The sequence below is a fragment of the Aphelocoma coerulescens genome, chromosome 5, assembly GCF_041296385.1.
Source record: "Aphelocoma coerulescens isolate FSJ_1873_10779 chromosome 5, UR_Acoe_1.0, whole genome shotgun sequence".
Lineage (NCBI taxonomy): Eukaryota > Metazoa > Chordata > Aves > Passeriformes > Corvidae > Aphelocoma > Aphelocoma coerulescens.
Window position 1 is genome coordinate 43,844,123 of NC_091019.1, and position 20,057 is coordinate 43,864,179.

Here is a 20,057-nt window from a genome sequence, read left to right on the forward strand (position 1 = left end):
AGAAGGCACAGCTGTGTACTTTGAGTACAGATAAAATGTCAAACTGAAGCATTGCAGGTATTCATAATCTATTTAATAGTGGGACACCAAAGAAGTACTACACATTTTTCTTGAGCACATTAGATTTTGATTTAAGCAATTGCAATTGATGCAGTAGTTTCTCAAAAATAGTCTTCTATATTCTACAGTCCACAGTTTACCGTATCAGTCTAATAGGTCATATAATAATAAACTGTTTGTGCTAACTGGTCTGATCTTTAGTAAAGCATCCTTCCCATTCCTCCACCACCCCAAAAAATGTTGACAAAATTCAGCCAAATTAAAAAAAAAAAATTCAGTGTGACTTATTTTAGATTTTTCTGCTGACCTAGACACAATGGGAGCTACTAGTTATACACATCTTATGAACGATGTTGCATTTCAATCAAAATCTTCATGCTGATAACAATAAAGTATTTTGTACAGCGATCAATTTTTTATGCTTTATTCATTGATTAAAAGAATATAACATTTAACATAAACCATACAACATCAGTCATCAATTCAAACATTCAGCTGGTTTCCTTACATTTTCTGTCAGGAGTTTTTTTTTTAATCTGATCACATTTATAAGATAAAATCTCACCACATCTGGCATATACACACACTGTGCCAGTGGATTCACTCTACTGATGTACATATAAAATCCGCATGGTATGTGCTCACTGGAGACAAAACAGCGCACACCTGTCAAAAGGTCATTTTAATATAAGATGGTAAAACCATTTGTAAAACACATATAAACTTTTTCCATAAATAGAATCATATCTGGACATCTGTTGCATAAATTGTGTTTTCCAAAGCTTACAATATAGCAGCCAGGTCTCAGCACTGCTGGGCACCCACGTTGGCCACTTACTTTATTATTGCAGACTGTCCTTTAAACATTAAATGCACAACATTCGTACCACTTAAAACTGGGGTCAGGTGGAAGTCTCACAGAGACCACGTCTGTACCGCGGTTGCCCTGAAACAGTTACATCGGCTTCTAAAGCCTCTCAGATATAACAAGATTTTAAAACATACTTCATGGAATGTTCTTCATGCATCATAGCAGCTCATACCTGTGATAGAACAAGCTTTGTATTTGTTTCCTTTCCTTCCTTTACATTCACTATTCACAGTGAAACAGGTGCATGTTTGTTAAGAGTTCTGAGGTTGCTGACTGAGCCACAGCACAGCTGTGTACCACAGGTCGAAATTCGACCTTATATATTACAATCTAGCAGTATCTGGCTGGCCAAAAGTTGGCCTGCCCCTGCCAGCATGTGGGCACTTCTTCGTTTTTAATCTATTCTTTGGCAGCTGACACAGGCGCTGACAGAGAAAATCCAGTGACTTGGTTGTTAGGGATTTCACGACTAATGTTTGTTTGCAGGTGTAGACCTTTGTATTGAAATCTTCCCTGTTATGCGTTTACCTTACCGGAGCGCATAGTCTTGCTTTTTCCTTTTAAACTTTGGCCCAAAGCTAACTTTTAAGGAAGATGACAGAACATGAGAACAAACAAGGAGGAGTTTGCAAAGAATCCAAAAGACTACAGCTTATGGAGTGAATCTGTAAGTGCAGGAACCTGAACGCTCGTGTTTCACACCGCCGCTTAGCAGCTAAGGAAAGCCGAGAATGGAGTTAAGCCATGCTGCAGAATCTGCACGTGAAATCAAGCAAGGTAAGAGTCTTACAGTGAACAGCCCTGGATAGACTTCTCGTCCCTTAAGCCTATTAAGTAGCATGCTACTGGATTAAGCACACAATGACAGCATAGAAATCCACTGGGCTATGGATATGGGTATTAAAAACAGTTGGCTCCCGAGCACAGGACTCCAATATAACAGCAAAATAATTCAAAAAGCAGTTACTCAATTAAAGTAAAGTTAGCCGGCAACCTCAGACAGCCTTTGGCTGTATCTTTGCAAGGTTTGGTAGACAAGTCCATTAACCGTGAAAACCCTAAACACTGCCACTTTCAGCTTCTAAACCAATACCCGACTACGTTCTTTGATCAAGAAGTAGAATACACATATATAATTCTATATAGCTAATACTGATTAAACACAGCACAAAAGGGGTTAATTCACACTACCGAAAAAACATAATAGGACCCTACTTGCATATGTAACCACAGGAATTGTAAATAAGGAGCTAAATGCCTTCACTGAAGCTTTGCATCTCTCTGTAGAAGTGACGGGTTGGCTCAGTGAAGACACTGAGCAGCTCTATGTCCATGACGGCGTGCCAAGGTCGACCCAATCCGAGAGATACTTGCTCAATGAAATTGTGTACTGGATCCACATCCTGATCAGCCAGTTCTCCTTGGTCAAATTCAATGCTTTCTTCTGTGACTTCCAGTACTTTCAGGTCAGAGCCACGAAGACGAGCAATTGCTATAAGATTATGAGCCCAGACTGTGTAACCTATGGGGAAAAGAAAAAGTCACTGTCATTTTCCTGCAGGGCATTTTCTTACTGTACTATTTAATACCAGACCATCCCAGTATCTCTCCCAACCTATGCTGTCATGTTCCATCTGGCAGAATTCCCCTAGGGCATGGTGGGGGCTTTCTCGTTTCAAGAAGTGAAGCCCCCATTTTATATTCTGAATAAGAAAGTATAAAAATATTTCAGATAGTTTCACCAAGCTTTTCTAGATCTTTTTCCCCCACTTGCTCCACTTACAGTGGACTACTGTAAGTTATATATATACACCATTTCAAACCTCCTGTAATCTACTTTGTAGTAAAATTAGAATGAAAAAAGGGAGTTATCAATTAACTGAAGGCATAAAAGGACTGCTTTAAAACTCTGCTTATGCTAGAAAAAAAAAGACTTGCTTTTGTTGCTTTAGAAAGTAGACTTATTTTTAAAAAAAAACACCACCAAACAAACAAAAAGTCATCACACACAAACCAGAAGCCTCTCCAGCCTCTTCAGGTCACCCCAGTGTGTGTGTATATCTATATATACATATAAAAATATAAAATAAACTACATGTATCTTGTTATTCTGTCTGAGATAAAACATAATTACAAAGCTTCCCTCTCTTCACATAATATATTGGCATTCCTCTTTAAAAACTCCTATTTCCCCAGTTACCTGTAAGTTTTCTGTGCCCTGGCTAAGGGAAATGCAGAGAGCTCCTCCCTATTCAGATGCAAACCACAGATGGTCTGGGAGCTTCCCTTTTGGGGAGCCCTGCCAAATCAGCACTACCACTGCAAAAGGAAAGGCTCATTTCTGCCTTCATCATCATTCTCACAGGTGCTAAGCTTCTTGGTGAGACGCCCAAGTAGATTCCAAGCAAAGCTTCAGTCTGCACAATATTTGAACTGGGAAAGTTAAACAGCTGAAAAGTAAAAGCTAACTGTGTTTTGGCCTTCCAACAATACAGTTAACATGCTCTACATCATAATGTATCAAAATAAAATAGAGAATAAAGAAAAGATGTCAAAGTAATAAAGAAAAGAGATTTCTATTCCGTTTTCTTTTACTTTTATCTATTGTGTCTCTAAATACGTATGGGCAGGTTTTCAACAAAGAAGCCTGCACACATCTCTAAGGTTCATTTCTGGTATATAAGCCAGTAGGAATGCATGAATTCCCACAATCTTCATCTGCTGGATACTTCACCTCCAACACAACTGTCCACAGAAGATGAAGCTGTCTTAATTCAGGCAGCTTAATTCAATGTCCCTTCCTTAATAGGGGCATTAAACTCAATGGAGAATTCCTCCCTGTATGATGACAGTCTCCTATCAGGACATGAAGGAGTTCACAACACCTTCCCGTTATCCTGACTGTAAAGGAACGTACCAAAGAAATCCTTGAAAGCAAGTGCAAGAATAAAAGAAAATAAAAGCCCTGCACACAAAACCCCTTTACCATCCTGTGGTCAGGTATATGGCTTTTGCTGTAACTTTTTCCAGTGCATAGATCCTCTATGCCCTGGAACAACCATCTTATTCCCAAATTAGTCTCATTTTAAATTAATTCTCCTTTCAAAATTTTGCCTGAAATTTCTTAGTGACCTCCCAGCTGCCAAAAAGTCTCTGTCCAGCTAAGTATTCAGAGGTAAGAGGAAACAATCATTTTACTACTGGTATCACTGAACAACAAATTTACCACGAGCGCACTGTAATTGCTAGCAAAAATTTCAACTTTAGTTTTGGACAGTTTTATTCATGGACAGAATAAAACTTCGCCAGTATGTTTATAACACAAAGTCATAAAAGTCCATGTGGAAGTATCCTTCCCTTAAGGGGGAGGAAAAAAATAAAAAAAAGGCCTCTGTTCTCACAGATAGTTTTTATTCATGTGGCAGATCATACCACTACGAGTATCCTACTGTCTCCATCCCATCCCAAATGGCCACACACTCTTTACATCCTTTCTTCATTCTGTGAGAATGCATTTAACATCTGCCTTCCTCTGGCTCCTGGACATGCTGCCTTGGTGGAAAGATGACAGCTTCCCACAAAAGACAACCTCGAGGCACCCCATATAAAGTGTCCTTAGCATATGTTTTCCCCTTCCTCTTTTGGTCAGTGACAAGTGGCAGCCAAAACTAGATGTAAACCAAAGCTTTTTCAAAAGCAAACTAATACCAGAAGAGGAAACATACACAAACACACACACACACACAAAAACCTAAGAAGCACTGGAAACTGAAGAATAACCACTTCAGGAGACAGAAGAAGAAACTTGAGCACTTAAAGCGAATTATGGCACCTTGAACAAAACCACCTTCTTTTCCCGAAGGAAACTCGACAGTATAGTATGACAAGTGCAGCCAGAAAACATCATATAGTAAACCTCAGAGAATCCAAGCATGAGGCTAAGATGCTGTACTGAGGCATCACAGCATTCTGGATATTTCTTCCTAACAGTGTTCTTCCTAGAGTTACTACTCTCCAAGAAAGATGCTTACGTTACAGTACTAGAGAGTTATGTCCACAGCTTAGAAAAGATCAGAAGGCATTTATAAGCAGCTTAGCTAGCTTCTGCTGCAAGGAGGGGGAAAAGAAGGGAAAAGAATCTGAATCCCAATGTAACAGCAAGGTGATACTTGGCTGTTCTCTCACACAGGCAGACACAGCATCTCTCCAAAGAAAGGTGATGTAGCAACAACCATTTGCTAGACAGAAGCATAAAAGACTTTGCTTCCCCAATGCTCTGCACAGACTAATACCTTCTACTGAATAGACACATGTTGGTATTAAATGATACTTACACTAGCTTATGTTTAGATGTTTCACAAGCTTTTAAAGTTAGATAATATATTAGAGGACTTTTCTGTAGCAGGAAGATAATTTAAGATAACACACTATTTTTACTTTTTTTTTAAAGGTCCTCAAACATGTATCCAAATTTTAGAAGAAACTGCTAAAATCCACACCTAGACTGGTGCAGTCATGTGCCAGTATCCAAAATCTGTCTCACCTGGAAACTATTAAGGAGAGACAACCGAATTGATCACACCCTCCCCTGCCCCCAGCAATGACATTTCAGTTAAGGACCACGAGAAAAAAAAGAGCAAATACAGCAGGACCTTCTGGCTTTAACCGATAAAAATGTGAATGTACACCTCCTGCTGCTGAAGGCCTTCTGTTTGTACTGAACAACTGGAGATTTACTCCCCCAAGCAGTCTGAGGAAACACATTCATTCTTATGCAACACAATACAGTCACCACTTAACTCCTTCATGCATCAGCAAACTTGGGTCTTGGTAAGCTGATTCCAGCACAAACAAAAAAGTATTATTCTGCATTATCTCAGTTTCAAGTGCGTTAAAAATTTGCCAGACTGCTGTAACTTCCACCACCAAGTGCTCTATTGATGATAGAACTGAATAAATTCTAAAAGTTATTTGCTACTATATGGCAAATAAATAGGTGGGATAAATCTAGTTCTGGTATTACTGGTAAAACCAATACACTCAGTGAAGCAACCTCCTTCACATATTTTTCAGCCTTCATCTGGTGGCAGTCTGACCAAACTGGTAACAAACTTTTTCCTCTCAGTTTTGAGGCACTTAACTCATGTTATTTACAAACAGGAAGCAAAATAATCTAATCTTGCCAGCATATAAACTCACAGAAAAATGGTAAATGTTTTCAGTTCACATGCACATAACCAGTCACTTAATGGAACTTGAACGGTGCAGACCGCTTGTAGGATAAGCCTCCTGGAATGCTCATTTCTTAAGTTATCCTCATTTCTGTGAGGAGTTTAATAAAATCCTACGTGACTTCTCAACAGAAGCTAGTAAGACGCATGTTTAAAACTCATATACAATAAACACTTTCAACAATAGCATGTATAGCAAGGGTGCAGCAGCCTTTTGAATAACATGCCACTAAAATACACCACGATTAGAAAGGCTGAAGGGTTGTAAGCATTTAAAAGTCACATACTATGCCCGTGCAATGTGTTACCTACCATGAACAGCTAGGAGACACAGTCTTGTGCACCTCCAGGCTAATAAGACAAGTGGATCCTCATTCCGGTTGTCACTGAGATCTGGGAAGGCAGACATATCTATCACATCATTCATTAGTATAAAATGAGTGAGGAACTTGTCATACTGCCTGGATATGAGGTCAACAACAGCTCCTGAAACACAAGTGACATAGCTGTCAAAGTGAATCCTCTCTAGGGGGATACTGGGCTTAAGAATCCTTAACATATCATCACTCTTGACATCAAAAGCCATTATATAGACCCGAAGATTAGTGCTGTTGCGAGTCAGCGCCTGCCAATTCTCATCTTTTGGCATATTGTCCAATGACTTGTGCATTATGGAAACACTGTGGACCAGGAGAGACAGTCGATGCAAAGGCACGTGGTTGCTGTCAGCCAGGACTCTTGCCATTTCAGCTGTAAAATCACAGAAATCCAAAGCGAGCGAACGCAGATTCACAAAGCGCTCCAATTCAACCGCAGTGATAAGAGTGGTATTACCAGGGATGTGGTTGTCCAATAAGCTCAGATGTTCCATGGTGTTGGCTATGGGGTTTGATAAGGAGGACAGTGATGTGGGAGTTACTATTTGCAGCATTAACCCACAAGACAGCCATTTCAATTGCCTGCTATTGCCTAATATCTCTTCAAACAGCTGTTGGATTCTGCAAGTAAACAAAACAGACAATGATCCTGTTAAACATGGTTTAGTATTACCAACTGCATACCATTCAATTTTTTTATTCAATAATTATTCTTCCTTCATTTATAGCCTTATTCTGCAGGAAGGTGCTATTATTTTAGCTCTTGTGAACTGCAACCTGACTGCAGACCTCCCAGAGCATTTTAACATCCACTGCCCTTAAAAGGTTAAAATTGTAAACTAAAAGAAATATGTACTTTGTCTTTCAAAAATGGAGGCACACTATGAACCTTCACTTCATGTATTTTCCAGCATGTATTTAACACCCTCCCACATACATTTTAAGGTTATGCAAATAAGAAAACCTGTAATGCTTTTCAAATGAGGCTCTTGTTTTTAAAAACAGCCTTTTGTATTTCCTAACTTCTCCAGAACTGCACATTTAGTATGGAAAAAAAAGTCAATTTCAGTGAAAGGTGGCAGAAACTTGATTTTGAGTAGAAGTTAGAATGATGTGAATTACCTACTTGATTTTCTCATTAAAGGGTAAAGAACAAACATGTAAGAAGATCTTTAAATAATTCCAAATGTACAACTAACTGGATTTTCAAGTGCCAACAGGTTCATGCTTTACCAAAACAACTTGGACCCAGTAACATTTCAATCTCAAATTATCAGTGCCAGATTATGAATTTATTCTGATGCACCCCACCTCTTCTACCCCTTTTTTCCAGTGAACAGATGTTCTTTACATTGAGATATTTTGTTCAAGAAGGCAACAGAAGTATTTTAAATTTTCAATATTAAATTTAAATAGTACAGTCACACTCTAAAATACTTTCTCAATATAAATCTTTTTCCAGTCTTCATTCCACAGCTGTAAGGCCCAAAGAGTCCTCCTGCCCAAATGACAAGTGCTCTTTTAGTGTATTAGACACAGGTGTAGGTCAGTATTTGATCTCAAGCCCTGGTTAGCATTACAGAGAAGCAGCTGAGCCAGGCTATGGAAGTCCCATAAAACATCACAAAATAAGATCCAGTACAAAATTAGCAGAAATTTTTGTTCCTCAAATCAGGTAATGGTTTTGCACAGAACACTTTTTCCTTTATTGCTGTGAGGACCTGTATACTTTATACATCTAAGCAAAAAACCATTATGAAGTTGTTATTCTCACCCACATAACTTTAATAGAGATAATGTCCAGGCAAAATTAAAGGTTTAGCCCAGTATCCTGACAGACAGCAAAGAAACACTAATACCTTAAGGTGACAGAACAAGGAAAGTAGACAGAGATATTTCTCAAATATCTCTCTAGTTTCCAAAAATTTGAAATTCAGACCTTCTGAGCAGAGCTGTATTTTGCAACTCTCAGAGACTTCACTTCTACAAATTCATCCAGGTTCCTCCCTTAGCCGAGTAAGTGTTTAGCAACCATAACACCCAATAATAAAGAACTTTGGAATGTGAGTCCCCTCTCTTCTTGCTTGCTCTGAACCTGTCACCTACTACTTTTGATGCCCCACAACCCTTCTGCTGTAATAAAGTTAAAACATCAGCCCTCATTCATCCTCTCCCTCAGCAAACCCTTATTCATCCCCTCCCTTGCCTACATGCGCTTTCTTCCTTCTCCTATGAAGGTACTATGTTTGCAAGGCCTGACTTCACCCAAGTGGAAAAGTTGGTGTGGTTATTGTATTTATTTCACACCTCAGTTCCCAAGGTTTTGCCTAGAATAGTCATCAAGTAAAAAGACTTCAATATTTCCAGATTTGTCCATTTTATTTTAAAGTGACGACTGGCAACTGTGACACAAAGGAAACAGTTTCAAACAATAGATAAGACTCACAGACGGTGTAGCTTTTCTATTTTATTCCTAAATTCATTTAAAGTTCAGATGAACCTTATTTGATCCTGGCAATGCTTGTTACATAATTATTCTTGCCAATGAATAATCAGATTATCTCACAATCCCCCAAAGAAAATTATTCTACCACAGCAATCTCAAATTTCTTCCAAAGACTCTTCCCTCCCCCCATATACACCTACAAAAGGTGCTGTAATGGTTGCAGCAATGGTAGAATTTATTTTGTAATAGCCCAGGTAATCAATCTTAATAGTGCTTTTAGTGTTTTACAGAACTATCGAAGACAAATCAATTTTGAGATGTTCAGTAGAATACTACCATCTATATGCCTCACTGCACTTAAAAATCAGTTTAAATTGTAGTTCTCATACAACTTAAACATCTGAGCTTAGAAGAATACTGGTTTAGTACCTGCAAAATTTAATAAAAAGAAATATGACATAGAACTCTGCAGCTCTAGGGTGGGTTTTCTCCTCAGAAGGAATTGCAGTAAGAAACTTTTAAAAGAGAGAGAATGATTTACTGCAATCTGCACACCAACTTTTTAGTGCAAGTACCAAAGTATTTATACAAGTATTTAGATTTGTGCTGCTAGTCTAATGACATGTAGGTCCTAAGAAAACTTTCTCCAGTTCTTAGCCAGTAAGAGATCAAACATGTCAATAAAGAATATTTAACAGCAATAATTTCTGAACTGTTTTTAGTACCTGCTTTATAAAAGGCAAGACAGAAAGCACTATGTAAGATAGAGGCCATTCATTTAAACATATTTCAAATAAATTTTTTAAACATCCTAGCAGGTTTGGTTTTTTCCTCCCCTGCAAATTTTTATGCACATTCTATTTTTCATAAACAGATTGCATCTAACTGGAGCTTGCAAAAATAGCCTGAACTGCGTTCTAGAAAATTAGACACGTGAATTGTTGGAAATTAACACCTACTTTATTATCATATTAATTTTACTTCAACTGCCTAGCATGTAATACAACATCTATCCTAACTTAACACAGTTATTTCAAAGCTCACTTATAAAACTGAAGTTCAGGCATACATCAGAAAATACAAGCAGAACTCAGCACATACTAAAAAGCAACGCAACCTACTGATGTCACAACAAGTGTCATCAGTCCCCTTTGCTCCCTGTAGGCAGCAATTATGGGATGGTCCCCATTGACCTGTAACCTACAAATTATTATACTGAAGCAAACAATTTAAAAAATAAAAACCTCAAAAAAATGTACTTTCACAATTAATGCCCCAGACGGTGTTTTCATCCAGAGGACAGACTAAAGCCTGACTAGACAGGCAGAGTTATTGTTTAATCCCCCAAACCAGTCCTAACCAGGACTGAAACACATCCATGGCCCTGGACAGGAAGTAAACATATTACTAAGGCCCATATGGAGGCCATTTGTTTCATTAAATACTATCAATCAAAATATTTTGTTTAATAACAGAGGCTAAACTGGTTCTTTTGGAAACCAAACTACCTGAACCACACAGATCAATCATGAGAAGCAGATTTCAGAAAGCCAAAATTTTAAACAACTACCCTTTGTTCAACTCAAGACAAATGTACTGTTTACACTGAGCTTCCCAACACTAAGAAACAGAGTTGTAAAGAGAGTTTTAGAAAGTAACCAGGGACACAAATGCTGTACAGAAAAGGAATAAGCATTACAAACTCATGCTGATGACTGCAAAAGTGTACTTTTGAAAACATGCTCCAAAGCCTCCTCTGCCTTAGGACAATCCTCAGCCTGAACCTGAGGAAGCATCCTAATGGCTCCATGATAGCTGAGATTTCACCCACAGTCTGTTACATCCAGCTCAAAGCCAGCTTTCAGGAAACAACATTTTTTTCCCTGACTGCTTTAATTGCAAGAAGTTTCTGAAACAGCTAGTAAAATTTATCACCATAGAGGTTCCAAAAATCCTCAACTACCAGTAACACTGTCTCCCAAAGGTTGCTTATACCTTTCACTGGTAGTTATCAGCATCCACGTTTTGCAACTTACTGATGCAAACCCAAGTGCAAAAAACATGGCTAAGAAGCCATAAAGATTTACTTTCTGAACTAAGTCTGCTACTAGTTCTCAAACTTTAGACAACTGAATAAAACACTGCCAGCTTTCCTTTAATTTAGACAAGGACTAGCAGGTCCCAAATACATTGTTTTATTCTAGAAAGAAAATCAAACAAACAAACAAAAAAAAACCAAACAAAAACCCCCAAAACCCCCAACCCCCCTCCCAAAAAACCCAAAACAAAAAACCAAACAAGCAAAAAACCACAACAAACACAAAAACCCAACAACAAAATGAACTAAACTAAAAAGAGGTAGCATTTATTTGCTCATTCCAAAACATGCAAAGGTCAATATTCATCTAAAAGACTAACACCAAGTTAGATAATGAGTTTCAAATGGTTTATGGCTCCAAAATGCGAATACCTGCTTGAAGAAACATTTAACCATACACTCAGCTGAGTAGACATCTGCTTAGATGACTCCCTTCAAGCTCCTTTCCAAAGATTTGATTATATATTTCTATTTTCACAAAGGATATCAAATAAAGAGCTTTTACCAAATGAGCCTTTTACCTGCACACAGCACTATAGTACATACATTAGACAGAATCACAAATTGCTCCAAGTTCTGCATTCTAAACATAACAGATGACAAAGACACAGTATGTGACTCACAGCTGTATTTGCTGTGATTTGCAAATTTAGGTCAGGACCAAACATTCAGTTTGATGACTGTGTTCATGTACATACACTGATCTGATAATATACCTATACTGGTTCTAAAAACCACTCAAAACAAAAAATAGTAAAGATCTAGAGTGGCTGTACTTATTCCACTCCCAAGCTACTGGAAGAAAGATGTTTAAATTGACACAAAATTATGGTATTCAGGTTTTATTGTATCAAAAATTTTAGCAATATTGCTAAAATAGTTAAGTCAGCATCACTCCCTCTGTGGTAATTTATTCCAGAAGTCAGTAGCTGTTTATACTGTATTTAACCTTTTCCAAAGAACAAATAACCATTTTGATTATGAGCATTCAAGGACTGTCCTGTAATGTAATTATGGCAAGCTAAAATACACCTCTGAACTAAACAAGCACATTGAGAGCTGCAATGTTTCAGGAATTCTGCAAATACATAACCTAGTTTTCAGATGTAATTTGAAGTAAGTTGTAGCAGTAAACTTGAAAGAGAACATAAACACAAACATGTTTTCAACTCTTGTGAAATACAACAGATTACTTCCTTTTCTAATTTTTTTTCATGTACAGAAATAGTAAGGGGTGCTCGTATCAAGGCCTCATCCCTCCTCCCCTTTTGAGGCATTAACATAATACTGAACACAATGAAAAGAGGAAAGACAGGATTCTCACCCTGCTCAGAAAGTATGGAAAAAAACAACCAAACAAAAAACAAACAAAAAAACCAACAGCCACAAAACCAGACTACTTCATGTAAACAGCAGGAACAAGAATTTAGATTTTCATCCGGTTAAAAAACATAAAGCTTCTTAGTAGTGTATTTCAGGATTTCCTGTGTTCCATTATCTATTTTTATTATTTTACTGTATTTGATAGTTTACAAATATAACTTACTGCTTAATCTTCTTGCCATCAGGGTCAACCTTTCCAAGGTAGGTATTTGATATAGTTCCATGTTGCTGCAGAATGCTTATATCCCCAAAGAGACTTAACTTCTGGAGGTTCCTAGGAAACAACAAAAGAAAAAGGAATCTGTACTCAAAACTAAAATGGTGTCAGAAATCATTCTGGATAAGACAAATACAGGCAATAAACCCCCATTATTACATGGAGCACACAGTCTGTGTTGGGAAACTTACTACTGTCCTGGAATACAGGCTCATATGGAACTATAGAAAATGAGACTGAAGTATAAAGGGGAAGAGGACTACACAAACTGCTGAAACCAGCTGTAATAGCAAATACCGCTTTTCAGTCAGCACAGGAGTATTTTCAGCAGGCCTGTACCACTACAAAGAAAACTTAGGAGTGATTTCATGCAATTTTTAATCATTGGAACATGTGTGTTAAGTGTCACTGATGAAAACATCAGATACTTATTCCTTTTAACATTTAACACTGCATTTAATGTCCAAGTAGGACACAACCACAAACAACCCTGTCTGAGCACCTGCATACATCAGCTGGGTTACAAACGGGAGACCAAACCACCTGCCTCAATCAAGGCATCACAAACCTCAGCCAGGAAAAGCAAGAACTCCCCACACCCTAATCAGTGTCTAACTTCTGTTATATCAAAGTAGGGGAAGCTTTTCTAATATTCCCCATCAGTGAGGGATAGTGGCCCACCACGACACATGATTTTAACTTTTAGAAGGGATACCTAAAAAGAAGTGAAAGAAGAACCTCTAAGTTGATGCTGGACATGACACGGTCCACTAGACAGTCACTTTTCCTTTCCCTAGTAGAGTTTTCTGACTTGCATCTTTTCTATTCCTAAAACAGATCAAGCAAGGAGTATGCAAACGACTGCAGTTTTAAAGTAGCTGTGTAGCATTTACTATTAAGATTCTTATTTTTGTAGCTGGCTAAGTTTTGGGTCAGCATTTCTTTTATTTATATATGCTGTAAATTAGATTTACTCCTAACATGCAAGGGCTAGTTGCAATTGATAATTAACAAGGCAGAAACTCCAGTTTCACCACAAATGGACATATAAATTAATCCTGAACAGTAGATGCCAATTAACCTGTAGCTGACAATTAAGTGAGTTACCATAAAATCCTTATTTCTTCTGGCTTACAAACCATATGCTAGTATTTCAAATCAGCTTTGAGGAAAACGTAGTATGTTTTACATTTTTTAGTAGGTATGAATTGCAGTCTATAATTGTTATCTACCATAAATCATAATTTACCTGTTTTGAAGTTCCTGTATTCAAAAACAGCACACTGATTGCCTGAAATCTATCCACTGTAGCACCTGCTACTTTTTTCCTATAGGAGAACAACGAATGAATAGCAAGAACCACCAGCTTCATATAAAGTCTGACAAATACTGGAGCCAAATACCTAGAATTTACAACAGCGTCTGAAATTTTAACAATTTAATATTCTGTATTTTAAATACAGGACTACTGTACTGATGATACACTAAAATAAATGGAGCCTTAGAATATGATCAATATTCTACAAATCTCACTAAGACATTGCCTAATCATACTGAAGAATAAGCTTGGCAGAGAAACCTAAAACACTGGCACAAGCAACCAAGAGTATTTTGGGCTCTTTTTTTCCTCAAAAAGCTGTCAGAGATAGTCTGGTATGACAGGGAAGTAGTAGAAACCTCCACCTGGTGTGAAAAGCAGTGCTCACAGCCAATGCTATAATTAAGCATTTATCTTTTGATCTCGGTGACTTATTTCTGAGAGCCAAGAGCCAAAATGCAATCTTCAGAACAGTTCTGAATCACCTGCATATTCACATCAAACGCAGGTCTCGGTCTGTGCCGCTCACACCGCCAGCCAGTGCTACCGTAGGCATGTAGGCAGGTATTAAGAGGACCACCAAACTACAGTGCACATGGAACACTAATCACTAGCACCCCACACACTTTTATTTCCTCTATGTGACTGCCATTTCATGCAGTACAGAGACAAATGAAAAAGTTCTCTGCCTGAAAACTTAACCAATGACAACATCTGATTATTTTTCCATTCACAACACAGTTATTAACATCAACAAATATGATCACAGTTCAACACAATGTTAGACTTTTGCTACTATTTGCAATGTTATTCAACTCCATGACATTCAGCTCACAGCTCATCTTTATTTCAGAGAGTCAGTAAAGTGATTGCTATTTAAATAAAATTATTTAGAAGTTAATTGTCATCTTTTGCTAAAAGTCATAATGGCATCTTAATCCTGTGTAGTATCCATACATACAGCTGGGGAAAAACTTGTGGTTTGGAGGGATTTTTAAAACATTTATTTTCCACTCACTCAAAAAGTGCACTAGAAGTAATAAGCTTCTTGCTAGGCTCCATCTTCAGTGTTGTTTGGTCTTTTTTAACACCCAATTTAAAAAAGCACAAAATGTCCTTGCTTACATTCAAGGCGAACAAAGTGGTAAGGCACATATTGTATTACTATACTAGTTTCTGCCAGTTTCAGCTGCCTGCCCAGACCAATAGAAAACAGTCATTAGAAAACATCAAAACCAGATGCAGTCTACTGTTTTGAGCGATTCACCACTTTTTGGCAACACCAAGAGATACCATCCTTCACCAAGACACCACAGTTTTATAGAAATCTGCATTTTTGTATCCATAGCAAAGATCATACAAGTCACACAATTTAACACGATGCACAGGAAAAGGCGGGGGGGGAGGGGGGAGTGTCACTACCTTCCTATCTTCCTTTGTAAGCAAGGAAGGAGGAGTAGAGAAGACTATACTTTGGTATTTTAGTTACATAAAAGAACAGGATTTTCCTACTGAATGATCACCAGGGGCTTATTAGCTGTTGTATGCACGTAAGTGCAAACAGAAAGTTTGTTGCACTCCCACCCTGCCTTCTAGAACTTAGTTTTGAAAGATCAGTTTGAGAAGGTTCAGATGAGGATTTAAGAAACATCATACCCACCCACACCCTTTTTCTTAGTATTAAGTAGAACATCAGCTTTTAAACAGTTATATGCTTTGTTATTTTGCTTTATTTGCTGTCATAAACATAGAAGCTTATGGAAAAGTTACAGATGACTATAAACACTACTTTAGTACCTTTTAATTAAATAAATGATAGATTTTTAGAGCTCATCAAGGTCCCAATGCTATTAAAGCAGTAATTTGGGAGTAATATGCTGCCACCCACAAAACAACTTGAGCTCTACTTCAAATACGACACAGACCTCGAACATACCTTTCTGGATGGTAGATGGCTGGCAGAAGGAATATTTATCAGAAAATTTTCTGTTGTTTTTAAAACAAGTTGCAGACAAGTTTCTATGTCCTTAATTCAATCAGAACTAGCAAAGGTCACTCCAAAATATTTTTGTAGAGACTTAACACACAGATTTGCTTAGAAACTAGCAATTTTATGTTGTACAGAAAATGCTCTTAGTAGCAAAACCTCACATCATTCCCCTCTAGCCAAGAGAGCATTTAGAAATTTCATTACTTTTAGTAATTACTTTTCTTAGGTCCTGCAGTATCGTAAATCCTCAAGGAAATCTGTAGCCATCTAAAGCACATGATTTTTCTTGCAGGGAGGGGGGTTGCTATTGCATTGTTTAATAATAAATTTAAAACAACATTACCCAGTTAAGAAACAGCATCACAAAGGCAGATTTCTTCCTTTTCAGTTCTGAAGTGTAAGACAGAACATTTTTTGAACTTATCTGCCAGAAAGCTATCATAAGGGCTGACAGGAGCTTTGAAAGACTGTCCTGTTCTAAACTTAATTCCAAAAGGAATGCATTTACAGTGATTCAGCCACTGGAGAAGTTAAAAATTTCCATTTCCATTATTTTGGAAATTACAATAGTTATCTTGTGTACAGTGAAAAGAAGGAATTATTAATAATCCTTGAGTTACAGATAAATAAAGAGAAGCAGAGAAATTAATTCTGGACTGCAGTCCCTCCTTTGACAAAACTAAGCATCAGGCAGGTGACAATGCCTCTGGTTTAGACATTAGGTGGTCACAGTAAGAACTAAGCAGCAACGTGGCATATGTTAATACTCCTTCCCAACTCTTTTCAATCTCAAAAACCTACTTAAAGAACTAAACCCCAGTGTTCTACCTGAAAACTAATCAGTTATAGGTAGTTACTTTGCAAGGGGAAAAAAAACCTCAAACATCAAAATAAACTAAAAACCTAGTCTGTTCAAGGGAAAAAAATGAGTCTATTCTGAAAGCAAAACTGAAAAAAGGTTAAGTGTTTAATGTAAATCATGCCCCTCTTCCCCCAGTTTTTAAATGCTCATTAAAAAGTGTGCTGTAATAACCAGGTACCCTGTGTTCGCCAGTCATGCTTTATTGATGTGAAACCAAAAGAGCGGCGTATAAACGATTTAGAGACAGCAAGAAAGTACAGCAATGCAAAATCCTATCAAAGTTGGTAACTTTTAATCCCTGTTTTACCACCAAAATTATACTAATCTACCAGAAAACAGGTACTGGAGAAACAACTACTTCTGTAGAGTATTTTACTGCAGTCCTGAGTCACACTGTGCATACAGAATCTGTGAAATGAACTTCAGAAAGCAAGTGTCCTTGTACAGATTTCAGATAAGGCCATGGAGAATTTTTCAAAAGAAAAAGTGTATCAAAAGCCTTATCATATTGCAGTTAATTTTGACAGCCTCGTATTTCAGCGAGGGAAAAAAAGAAACAATTTAGTTTTCTAACAACACCTTCATGCAACATCTCCTGAAGATACTATCTCTTTTAAAATTCCAAGCCCATGTCACGGTATTTGTCTCAGATCAGACAACCACCACAATCACTTCAACATTTTTTCCTCTTATAGTACTAGCTGGATTTCCCGAAGATTTAACAGTTAAGTAAAAGCTCCTGAAAGGCAAGAGAAGACCAATCAAGACAGGTGATCACTGATTTGCACACCAAGGATTCACAGGACAAGAAACAAATTAAGATAAAGGTGAGCTGGAACTAGAGCTGTTTTCTGAAGTGTGGTCTGTAACTCTCAACCATCGCAGCTGCACCACAGGAAGTACCTGCTGGGAGCCACAGAGCAGAGGAACTGAAAGCGAGACTTCACACACCACATTTGCATTCATGTCAAACCAACGAGGAATTGCATTTAAAGTTCTCTTGCTACAATTCAAAATAAAGACGCAAGGAAGGCCTCAAACTACTCTCCCATACCTCCGGAATCAAAGGGGGCGGTAACAAGATCATGACTCAGTCGCAGTTTTCTAAAGGCCATCCACAACCTTTAATTCATCCAAAGATGCCCTGAAACACTTGCAGCTTTTTTTCTTCCCTTGATAGGTGAGGTTATATGCGCACAGAGGGGGAAAAATGTTAACCACGTCCTATCCTAAAATCTATGTGGCTTTCCAGACTCATCATAACCTAGCTGTAATATCCTTGCTTTCCTATCTTATGTGCTGACTAGAGGCCATATATTAGGATATCTGATTATTATCTTATTATCCCTATCACACCCACACGCAGTAAAGAGAATGCAAGTATTTTTGTGTTAAAGACTTCACATCTCAGCAACTACCTAACCTGCGAAAGTGTGTGAAAAACACATCTTAAATCACAGGAAAATATTTCTATCATTTAAATTCAATTTGGCAAAGAAAGTCCTACATGTGAACCGTTTTTTCCAATAAACAAAAGAACATTAAAACTTCCTCAAACCTCAGAGTACCAGGTAACACGAGAGCTGGCATGAAAGTTCAGCTTTTCTACAGCGGAAGACCTCGTAGCTGGAAAGGTGAAGGTATTTTATTGGGGCAGTAATTTAGCGCACCAGAGCTGCAATTTTAACTCCCCCCTACTAATTTCTCATGACATTTTTTTTTCCAGGCATACACAAGGTCTAAAGTCTGTCCGTAGTAAGGCTTACATTTTTTGAGTGAGAAAGGCGTCTTGTTATGCAGTAAATTCAAACTCCCGGTTCTCACTTGTTCCGTTTGAGCTGCATTCCCCGCTTCCATCCAGAAGACGGAGAACTTTTTATTACTGCAGCTGTATTTGTTCTTCGTATTGACCAGCCGCTCGACAATTGGACGTCTGAGCGTTTATACTCCTCATCAGGATACACTATATGATAAAAATTTGGTACTTTGAAGCAGCGCGTTCCCGTTTCTGCCCAACTCACAGACTCACACACACACACAGAGAGAGAACGGCTCCGAGCGCAGCCCCAGCACGAACCGGCCGGCGCCAGCTCGGGCGTTGTTTCCGCCCGCAGAAACCGGCGGGACGGCGGAACCCGGCCCTGCGCGGCGAGGGGGGCTCCGCCTGCCCCCAGGCCCGGCACCGCCGCTTCCCCGGTGGTACCTGTTGTTGCGGACGCTGCTCAGGACGCACAGCACCAGCTCCAGGTAAGTCCTCAGCAGGTCGAGCCAGCGCGGGCTCAGCGGCGGCGGCGCCTCCCCGTCCCCCGCCACCGCGGCGCCCTCGCCCGCCGCCGCCGCCGCCCCGCCGCCGCCGGTGGGGTAGTTGTCGGCGGCGAACTGTACGCGGAGCTCACGGACGAACCAGCCGCACTTGCGCATGAGGAACTCGAGGCGCGGGCGCTCGGCGGGCGAGACGCGGAGGCTGAGGCGGAGGCGCGGCCAGAGCGCCGGGTAGAAGAGGCACTCCCGCCAGTGCGAGCAGGCGGCCGAGGCCCGCAGCCGGTCGGGGGCCGCCAGGAAGGAGAAAATGTGGACCACCAGCTCGCTGGGCAGGGAGCCGGCGCCCACCGCCTCCCCGCACACCGACATCCCTGGCGCCGGCCCCAGCCCCGCGGCGGCGGCCCCGGGCGGCGGCCCCGGCCTGGCCTGCGGCTCCTGCGACACAAACAACAACATCAATGACACGACGCGGGGGGGGCGGGCGCCGGCCGGGACGCGCCTGCTGCCGGGACGCACCACCCGAGCGGCCGCCGGGGGGGAGGCGGAGAGACGGAGCGGATGCTACCACTGCCCAGCACGGCGGGGAGAGGTGGGCCGGACCACCCAGCCCTGAGAGGCCCGTGTGAAGGAAGACACGGCCGGCGCCGCGCTCTGTTTCTGCGGGGCGACGAGAGCCGCCACGGCGGAGGGGGGATGGTTCACCCCGCGGGGAAAATGGGACGTGCCGGCGGTGGACTGGGAGGCGGAGCCGGCGCTCCCGCCCCGCGGGGGACGTTGGCCGTTCACCCCCCCGTGCTGGCGGCGCGGCTCCCCCGCTCCCCGCCCCTCCCGCGGTTCCCAACGCAGTGCGGCGGAGGCTCCTGCCCGGGGCGCGGCCCCGGGACCACATTCCCTGCGGGCTCCACAGTGGGAGCGCCGGCCGCTGCCGGGGGGTAGGCGCGG

At 40.1% G+C, this 20,057-nt stretch overlaps 1 protein-coding gene across 1 annotated transcript; it reads right to left on the reverse strand.

The window, feature by feature from the left end:
* Positions 1-51: 51 nt before the first annotated feature.
* On the reverse strand, positions 52-19,617 carry FBXO33 (F-box protein 33). The gene is made up of 4 exons (XM_069017854.1): positions 19,057-19,617; positions 12,630-12,740; positions 6,475-7,160; positions 52-2,453 (listed from the first exon to the last, which is right to left on the reverse strand). Exons 1-4 carry the CDS (start codon positions 19,569-19,571, stop codon positions 2,182-2,184), a joined length of 1,584 nt encoding a protein of 527 aa, XP_068873955.1. The 5' UTR covers positions 19,572-19,617; the 3' UTR covers positions 52-2,181.
* Positions 19,618-20,057: the final 440 nt, after the last annotated feature.